This window comes from Musa acuminata, chromosome BXJ3-8 (assembly GCF_036884655.1).
Source record: "Musa acuminata AAA Group cultivar baxijiao chromosome BXJ3-8, Cavendish_Baxijiao_AAA, whole genome shotgun sequence".
Classification (NCBI taxonomy): domain Eukaryota; kingdom Viridiplantae; phylum Streptophyta; class Magnoliopsida; order Zingiberales; family Musaceae; genus Musa; species Musa acuminata.
This window is the reverse complement of record NC_088356.1, coordinates 11,074,855-11,084,743: the sequence shown is the minus strand read 5'-3', so window position 1 is coordinate 11,084,743 and position 9,889 is coordinate 11,074,855. Positions and strand designations below refer to the sequence as shown.

General features: G+C 42.7%; 1 protein-coding gene across 1 annotated transcript; it reads left to right on the top strand.

The window, feature by feature from the left end:
- The first annotated feature begins 4,054 nt into the window (after window positions 1–4,054).
- LOC135645208 (mechanosensitive ion channel protein 6-like) lies at window positions 4,055–9,476 on the top strand. The gene is made up of 5 exons (XM_065163375.1): window positions 4,055–6,063; window positions 7,558–7,681; window positions 7,772–8,065; window positions 8,178–8,380; window positions 8,989–9,476. Exons 1-5 carry the CDS (start codon window positions 4,196–4,198, stop codon window positions 9,275–9,277), a joined length of 2,778 nt encoding a protein of 925 aa, XP_065019447.1. The 5' UTR covers window positions 4,055–4,195; the 3' UTR covers window positions 9,278–9,476.
- Window positions 9,477–9,889: the final 413 nt, after the last annotated feature.

The window sequence follows — 9,889 nt, the reverse complement described above, 5'->3', positions numbered from 1 at the left end:
CGTCTAATAAAATAGTTTTTATAATGAACATTTTCTGAAGAATTAAAAAAGAATTTTATTCATGTCGTCGATTGAAAATGATCGATTAGGCTAATCAATTATTAATCGATCCAACTAATCCAACAAGTCTTTTTTGTTCTTATTTAGAATAATTCTCAATTTCTAACTCTTTTGAGAGCTCTAATTCTTTCCTTATCTTTATACTTTCCTCTTCGATGTTTGTTACTGTTGATGGGATCTAAAGATAAATAACTTTTGTATATGAACAAATACTAGCAGACTATAACACATAACGGAATCATAATCAAATAGAACACCAAGATATACGTGGAAAATTTTTTGAAGGATAAAAACCACGGGACAAACTAGAGATAATCTACTATAATAATAATGAATATACAAATCTCAATCTCTTGTTCAAAACTCTAACAACAATCACAAGAGAATAACTGGAATATAAGGATCACGTCATTGTGCTCAATATTCTAAATTCTTTCTAATTCTCCCTAAATAATATAAAAATCTACTGTAGATTTGATCTAACCTAAGATGAGAATACTGCTAGATGATTGAGAACATTGTTGTCCTTATTTTCTTTCCTTTCTTTTTCCTTGAATTTTTATATTTTTCTCCTCCTTTTTGCTGCTGCAAAGATCACCGGCCCTCATTGCTACCCTATTTATACCTATTTTCATAGTTACCACACACTTTCTTAATATGAATTAAGATTAAGTTAAAAAAGAAGGTGGATTATGGACTATTCAAACCCACTATAGGTTGAATCATGGGATATCAGCCAAACAACTATCATCAATATCTTCTTACCCTATACCTCATTCCATTCTGTGTCTTCCCTCTAAAGCTTCTCCCCGTCAGACGACATGAGACTGCGACTGATTGTCATAAAGCTGGTGGCTTTTGAATCCAATTGGTCAAAGCTGGTCAAACCTAAACCTACCAACTAACGATAAGATTTCTTGATATGATCGACCTTCTAAATTCTCTACCTCAACAAATGGAGTGCGATAGATGGATACCTGCATCTTCTCCTTTCTCTCTTCTCACCGGAACAGGATCGATGCTGGGCTGCGTTGTCCGATCTCTCGTATCGCGTCGTTGCAAGCTTCCCATGCTCACACCACAGTACCATGTGAACAGGCAGGAAGGCAGGCACGCATGGCTTCTTCCCCGTGAGTTGCACAGCGTACGACCCTTGTGCTCGGAGGGGCACTGTCGCAGGAAGAGGTTGGAGAGGATTCAATGTCACCCAGTAGCGGAGAGAGAGAGAGAGAGAGAGAGAGAGAGAGAGCAGGCAAACGTCGCTTCCACATGGTGAAACCAGATGGAAGCATTTATTCACGCAGATGCTTGCCATCATGTGTTTCGTCAGACCGAGATTCCTTCTCATTCACTCCTCTTCCGAACCCCATCCCTCCTTATTTACTCCCGCCACTGCCATTTATTCATCTCTATATAATATGCAGCGTATTGTTATGCAGCCATGCCTCCATATATTTACTCCCCTCCGGTGCCGTCCCACACCTTTGTCTTTTCTCAGTTTTCTCTGTTTTAGAGTTAGAAACACGACGAGTGCAGTTCATCATTCATTTATTTATCTCCATACAGTATATATGAAGCATTCTGTGATGCAGGGAGGAGGTCAGAAGACAGTAGTAGCTGTTGATTATAGTCATACATGTTTAGCACTGTCGTTACTGATTCTTTAACGAGCGAGCGTGAGCGTGAGAGAGAGAGAGAGAGAGAGAGAGAGAGAGGATGGTGAGCATACTGTCGAGATTTATTACTGCTGCAGCCTGGCTTTCTTCTTTGGTTGTCGGGAGTTTTAAATGCCATCCTGGCCCTTCTACCTCCTTATATTCGAATACATTTTTTTCCTTCTCCTTCATCACAACCGCTCTCTCTCTCTCTCTCTCCCTCTGCGTCTTCTCCATCTCTGCCGCCATTCCATCTTCTCTGCAGAAGAGACGGATTGTTATGCTTGCAACTATCTTCCATGCACCCTCTCGTTCAAATCTATCACCAGGGAAGGGGCACCAGGCTCCACATATCCGTTGGCTTCTTCCTTCTTTCCTCTGGCTTAGTTACAAAACGTGAGAGGAGGATGACATCTCACCTTGGAATAGTTACTATGATGTTGGCCCGGTTCACTCAGACTGTACTAGTAAGGCAATGCAAAGCGCCTTAAGACCTTATTTTCTGATTGAGCCGTGCCAATATCTTAGTACTCTTTCATCATCCAACTCACTCCTCCATGCAAGATTCGCTGACTTGATTGCAGCTGATCTCTTTGTGCTACTGTTCATCGGCCACCACGAAAGCTGCGGGCTCAGTAGCTGGATTGCACCAAAACAGGCCTTCTGGACTTCCTAGAGGTAGATATGACCAACTTTTACATCACATATTAGTTTCTGCATGTCCTCTGTGTCTCATCTTCTTGCTTCCAGTTTATTTATGCATGCCTTCAATAAGAAGATGAGCATAATTTTACTATACAGATCAGGAAGATATCCATCCATAAACATCATCTACCATTCCAAATAATGGAAGATGAGAGAAGACTGTTGCCAAATGGGGCCTGATAGCTTCTGGGAGCATACTGCCGCTTGACCTTCTAGGTTTTTTTCCTAAGAAATGCATATCCTTCTATTTAACTTCTTGCATGACTGCGTTTATCAAGTTGATGAACGCATCACGAGAATGAAGATCAACCGAGCATAAATGAGAGCAGGTAAACATCAAATCATTCTGAACGGTGAAGCTGTATATAGCATTTAAATACATCTCCAGATCACAAGGATTCCGCATCTTTTCCACCCTTAAAACCTGCAGAGCTATTAATACTTAGCAAAAGACCATGTCTTCTCCTGTGATTACTAACCAATAATATATATTTATGCCATATCAGTAGATTTCATGCACGTAGATCAAGGAGTGACATAATATTCCATCGGTTTCTGAGTTGGCACATATAATCTTCTTTAACATACGAAAGATTTCAGTTGGAGGAACAAAAAACTCATCAACCAAAAAAAATCTACAGTTTCTGACCCTGTCGTTCTCGATCGCTACTATTCTCTTTTCCTCACTCACACAACCTGGTGGAGAGATAGAAACCCAGTTTTCTCTAAGCATGGAGGGACGCATGTTGCAGAATGGACTAGGCAGATCTAAATTGCTGCTTCCTCCGAAAGCTGTCATCAACTTCTAAACCCTCTTATAATCTTAATTAAAGGTGATGAAAAATGCATTAATTTCTTGAGGTTGTTGAGGAATCGATGAGAAGAGAATCAAGAATCAAGAAACCTGGGTGCAGTACCCGCTGGGACACTGGAGCAGCAAAGGTAAGATGTAACTATAACAACTGTGTTCTCACGATAAGAGGAATGTATATAACTCGTCTTGAATGTTTCCATGTACTCCTCTACTGTTTGTCCCACCCTTTCCTTGTTGGTTGGTAGCATTAACTTACCTCCGTATTTACCATCGATGTATCCCGAAGAACCCGCAATACCGATCGATGTGACCCAGTTGCTGTGGTAGGCCCGTCTTGGTAACGATTGGGTTGCTGTTGCGGCGTTTCAATAAATTTATAGCCATATAAGGCGCACGGCGACACCTGTCAGGCAATGTCACGCGACTCGAGGCCGCGCCGATGAAGGAGACACCGAAACGCCGTCTCTAATCTCCGTCCACGTGGTGGCCATTCGCTGTAGACGGTGGAGATGTGAGGACGGGAGGGATCCTCGACAAAGACGTGGCGCGTGCTTCTTCGTCTCCTGCGATCTCGCCACCTGTACCTTAAATTGGTCTAATTAATCCTCCTAAGTCACCGAACCCAATCGCTGCTTCTCGGTTAATAGCAATTTTGGCTGGTCCATGCAACAGCTGTCATTGCAGCGATATATTCGTCAAATGCAAAAATGTTTTCGATATATTCGTCATATTAAAATGAAGGAATATTAGAATTTGAGGAGTTATTTGATCAGTTTGATTTAACCATCACATAATGTTCATACATCCCAAATCTGTTCTGCTTGGTACACCTGTTGGTTCTCCTCTCTGCAATATATGAACGATGAGAGCCCCGTTATGATGTCCGTTTGTGCTTTCCCAAGTTGGGCTTCGCTTTCCATACCCTACTCTGTTCTCCGTCCCTGCCGTTTTGACGCCCTCCATGGAGTCTCTGAGGCGATCCTTGAAGCCCCATCATGGAGGATCCCACAAGTACACCTCCTCCCGCAACGAGCTGGAGGAGCAATCCGTCCTCCTCCACAACAACGGCGCCGAACACGGCGGCGAGGTCGTCGTCAAGATCGACGGCAAGAATGGCGGCCTCTTCGACCAGCCCGCGCCCCTCCCCGATCTCAACGGCACTAACAATAGCAAGGTGTGGAGGGAGTCCAGCTATGAGTTCTGGAAAGAAGCTGACGGAGACGGCCGACGAGGTGGAGGAGGAGGTGATGGAGGAGGAGGGTTCAGCTTCAAGAAGCAGCAGCGCAAGAACACCGAGGCGGAGATCGCTGACGACCCGCCGTCGCGGCTGATCAGCACATTCCTTCACAAGCAGCGGGCCTCCGGCGCCGAGCTGGCCCTCGACATGGACGTGGAGATGGAGGAGCTCAAGAAGCACTGCTCCTCCCCCGTCTCCGCCTCGGGCTCCAAGGAACTCCGCGTCTTTTTCCAGGCCTCCTCCGCCGAGTCTCATCTCCGTCGATCCTCCGATGATGATGACGATGACGATGACGATGAACGCGGTCTCCGCCGACGAAAGCCTTCTCCGAGCACAAGCGGTGGCCCTGACGGAGGCGGCGGCGATGTGGTCCGATGCACATCGAACGGCTCCCTCCACCGCAACTCCACGCTCCTCCGCGCCAAGACGCGGTCGAGACTGATGGACCCGGCACCGCCACCGCCACCGCCGTCGGTTTCGCCTGTGGCTGCCCGCAATGACGAGGTCAAGAAGTCCGGGAGGATCCCCAAGTCGGGCCAGATTCGGTCGGGGCAGCTCAAGTCGCAGCAGCTGGACGAGGACGACGAAGACCCGTTCATGGACGACGACATCCCCGACCAGTTCAAGCGCACTGACTTCCGCTGGCTCACTGTCCTTCAATGGTTGAGCCTCTTCCTCATCCTAGCGGCTATCGCCTGCAGCCTCGCCTTGTCTCCCCTTGAGCCCCTGACGTTATTGGATCTCCACCTCTGGAAGTGGTTCGTCCTCCTATTTGTGCTCATCTGTGGCCGCCTCGTCTCCGGCTGGATCGTCCGGCTTGTCGTCTTTGGCGTCGAGCGCAACTTCCTTCTCCGCAAGCGCGTGCTGTACTTCGTCTACGGCATCCGCAAAGCCGTTCAGAACTGCCTCTGGCTCGGCCTCGTCCTCATCTCGTGGCACTTGCTGTTCGACGAGAAGGTGAAGCGCGAGACGAGGAGCAACTTCCTGCCCTACGTCACCAAGATTCTGTCCTGTCTTATCGTGGCCACCCTGTTACGACTCGTCAAGACTCTTCTCGTCAAGGTCCTCGCCTCCTCCTTCCATGTCAGCACCTACTTCGACCGCATCCAGGAGTCGTTGTTCAATCAGTACGTGATCGAAACTCTCTCCGGACCACCGTTGGTCGAGATCCAGAACGGCGTGGAAGAGGAGGAACGGGTGATGGCCGAGGTGCGGAAGCTACAGAATGCTGGTGCCAGAATCACCAACGAACTCCGTGCGGCAGCACTGCCGAGCAAGAGCGGTAGGGTGATCGGAAGCGGGCCTATGCAGAAGAGCTCACAAATTGGGAAAATTGCCAAGATTTCGGACGCCAAGCAGCAGGAGGAAGGGATCACGATTGACGAGCTGCACAAGCTGAACCCAAAAAACATATCAGCTTGGCGGATGAAGAAGTTGATGAGGATCGTGCGGAATGGGACTCTGACAACGCTCGATGAGCAGGTTCTGCAGGAGAGTGGGGAGGATGATTCGGTCATGCAGATACGCAGCGAGTATGAGGCGAAGGCTGCAGCGAGAAAGATCTTCGGTAATGTCGCCAAGCCTGGTGCCAAGTAAGTCCTTGTTCCACCCATTACATATTAACTTTTGCTGGAACCAGCTCTTGTTCAATTGCCCTGCTTCTAAAAGAAAAGTAATGTTGACAGTCATATTGCAAAATAAAAAAGAATACATGATTTGACACTGGTGGCATGTGAGAGCTTACCTGGTCAATATGATATGAGTTAGAATCATGTCCGATTAGAATATGCAACCGGAAGATAGCATCTCAAAAGGTTCCTCCTTTCTCGTTTAAAGCTACTTTATTTGAATGTTAAAAAAAGACTATTAAATTCACTTTTACTTTTATACTGTGTTATTTACTGATTTATTTTCTGTGGGCATGGTCATTTGAACTAATCTATAGGAACTCAGCCTTTGATATTCATATAATGAAAATTGTGGAAGATAGCATCTCAAAAGATTCCTCCTTTCTCTTTTAAAGTTACTTTGTTTGAATGTTCAAAAAAGACTATTAAATCCACTTTTACTTTTATACTGTGTTTAATGATTTATTTTCTGTGGACATGGTCATTTGAACTAATATATAGGAACTCAGCCTTAGATATTCATATAATGAAAATTGCGGTATTACATTTCTTTTGGATATAATTCATTTTGCATCAAAGTGTAGAGCAAGTTCTTATTGCAGTTCTTTTTCATAGATTTTCAGGAAGTAGACATTTACCTTTTTATTTACATCCTCTTGCCTAAGTGCATTTTGTTTTATGTGGTCTGTAAGAGTTCCATCTTGAAGATTATGAAATAGAAGTTTAGCATCTCTTACTAGAGCTTATATATTCTATATGAAATTTTGGGCAATTACCTACAAGATGTGTTTTGACCCAAAATGTTTAAACCTAAGTTAGTACTAGTATATCAGATTATTTCTTTAGCATATGGTTAGTAGATCATGTGTCATGATTGTTGGTACTGTAGTTAGGGGACCATGCATCATTACTTTGTGTCAAGCAGTACCGAATGGTACCACCTGGTACAGGCGGTACATATCGGTCTGATAGCCCGGTATCGCTACAGTACTGTACTGTATTACTATAGTAGTGCTACAGTATAAAAATTATAAAATAATTCGGTACATCAGGGTGTATTGCATGGTACACCCTGGTGTATCGCTCGGTACACCGGTACCGTACCATATCGAGCCAACCTCGAAACATCGATACGGTACGGTATTGCATACCTTGCTTTGTGTCACTATTTATATAGCCCATGTTATACCATCTATGTGCATGCAGAATATACCTAAAATTATGATATCACACAAATGTTTATAAAATTTGTTGTCGATGCTGATGCGGATGAACTTTATGGCTTTATGTTTGATAATTGGTATGATCTGCATGTTCTGTGGTTCTTTTATAGCAATACCTTTTTTTATTATGGAAAATGATAGTCTAATTGTCTTGAAATTATATAGTACTCTGGTCTCTGTCGTCTATTTTGTCTCATTGTCTCTTCTACATTCGTGTGCAATGAAATTTTTTTAGGTATATCTATTTGGTAGATTTAATGCGTTTCATGAAGGAAGATGAAGCTCTGAAGACAATGAGCATGTTTGAAGGAGCAAACGAGAGCAATAGGGTCTGCAGGAAGTCTCTCAAGAACTGGGTGGTATAATCTCTTCATTTTTTTATTCAAAATAATTCATTTCAGTGAACTTTCTTGAATAGCAGTCATATGAATTTGATCCATTTCCTGCAGGTCAATGCATTTAGAGAACGTAGAGCTCTTTCTTTGACTCTCAATGACACAAAAACTGCAGTAAATAAACTTCATCAGTTGGCAAATGTTGTCATGGGAATTATTGTATTTGCCCTCTGGCTCCTTATTCTGGGAATTGCCACAACTCATTTCTTTGTTCTGCTTGGCTCTCAGCTTCTGCTGGCAGCATTTGTTTTTGGTAACACTTTGAAGATGATCTTTGAAGCTATAATATTCTTATTTGTGATGCACCCCTTTGATGTTGGTGATCGCTGTGAAGTGGAAGGAGTCCAGGTACTAGAGAGGAAACTCAACTTTAATTATGTCTAAGGCACATAATGCTAGTAATATTGTTTAATCACCTATGACTTTCCTATCTATATAACTTAACATTTTTACTTTGCAGATGGTTGTCGAGGAGATGAATATCCTGACTACAATATTCTTGAGGTACGACAACCAGAAGATTACGTATCCAAATAGTGTGCTGGCTACCAAACCAATTGGCAATTTCTACCGGAGTCCAGATATGGGTGAATCAATCGACTTTTGTGTTCATGTTGCAACTCCTGTGGAAAAGCTTGCTATCATGAGAGAAAGAATAATAGGGTGAGATAACCAACATTTTCCCTATAAATTATACAGTTTTCCTAGAATATATACAAATTACTATTATGGTACAACAAAAAGCTTGCTATCATGTAGGAATGGTCCTTTAGTAAGCCTACACCTTTTAAGGTAAGACTGACTGATAATCAACAGTATATTTATTAGTATGATCCAGCAATTGCATCTAACTTTTCTTTGTAGACTCAAAAGTAAGGAAATATTTGGTGGAGGATAAAGAAAAATAATAGAACTTTCATCGGAGAAGACGATATCTAATGTACCGACATAGCATTTTCCACTAAGATGTATCATTCAGTTTATTGCTCCCAGTACCAGCTATACTATCCTTTGGGTTAATTTCCTGTATTCATTTTGTTCATCTTATCTCCATTTCTTTCCAGAATTCAGGATAGAATTAGTTGTTGGAGCTGGAACTTAAACTTTGCTTCTTGCTATAACAATTTTTGCCTTCAATAATCATGTTTATGCGTCTTTTAATTGGTAGATACCTGTTGCCATTTTTCATGTAGCAAAAAAGATTTTCTAATCAGGTATATTGTTTCATTATTTATTTAACTTATGTTTTATTTGCCAACCAATAATTGCAGGTTTATGGAGAACAAGAAGGAACACTGGTACCCCAATCCTTCTGTCGTTCTGAGAGATGTAGATGACATGAACAGGTTAAGAATATCAATCTGGATGAGGCATCGTATCAACTTCCAAGATATGGGAGAAAAGTGGGCACGAAGAGAGCTTGTCGTCCAAGAGATGATCAAAGTTTTAAGAGAACTCGATATTGAGTATCGCATGCTTCCAATCGATGTGAATCTCCGAAACATGCCTGTGGTTGACTCCACACGTCTACCATCTACCTGGACAACTTTCAATTGCTAGGCAAGTTTAGGTTCTGTGCCTAATTTCCTCTGTTTTTTCGGATGAAACTGAAACAGCGAGAGCTGAGTAGCTTTTAGATGGGTAAATATATGTTCTAATTTTGAGCTTTTCTCTCTTTATCTTTCACTTTTGCTTTGTTTGCTTCTGTTTCAGTTATGTAAATGGCATTCTGAAGATCCTAACTGCCTTTATTGTCTAATTAGTTTCCACAGATGCTAGTAATACGCTCTGTAGACATTTCATGCTACCTTTTGTGGTTTGTTGATCCATAACCCTCTGTTTCTGTTCTGAGTAATTTTCTCGGTTCGATGAAACTGATACAATGGGAACTAAGAAGATTTTAGATGCTTGAATATTTATTTATTTTCATTTCATTTTTCGTTCTTTGTTTCTGTTTCAGTCATGCATATGGCATTCTAAGATTCCGACAGCTTTTATCCTCTTTAGCTTTTGCAGTTGCCCGTGACACATCGTGTAATCATTTCATAGTGCTTATCCGTGTCATCAAATAAGGTGTCTTGTCGATCTCCAACCTTCCCTTCTTGTTGTGTCTTTCAAATTAAGTAGGTCTGATGGTAATGTTTGCTTCGAATTAAGGTACGTATACGCACC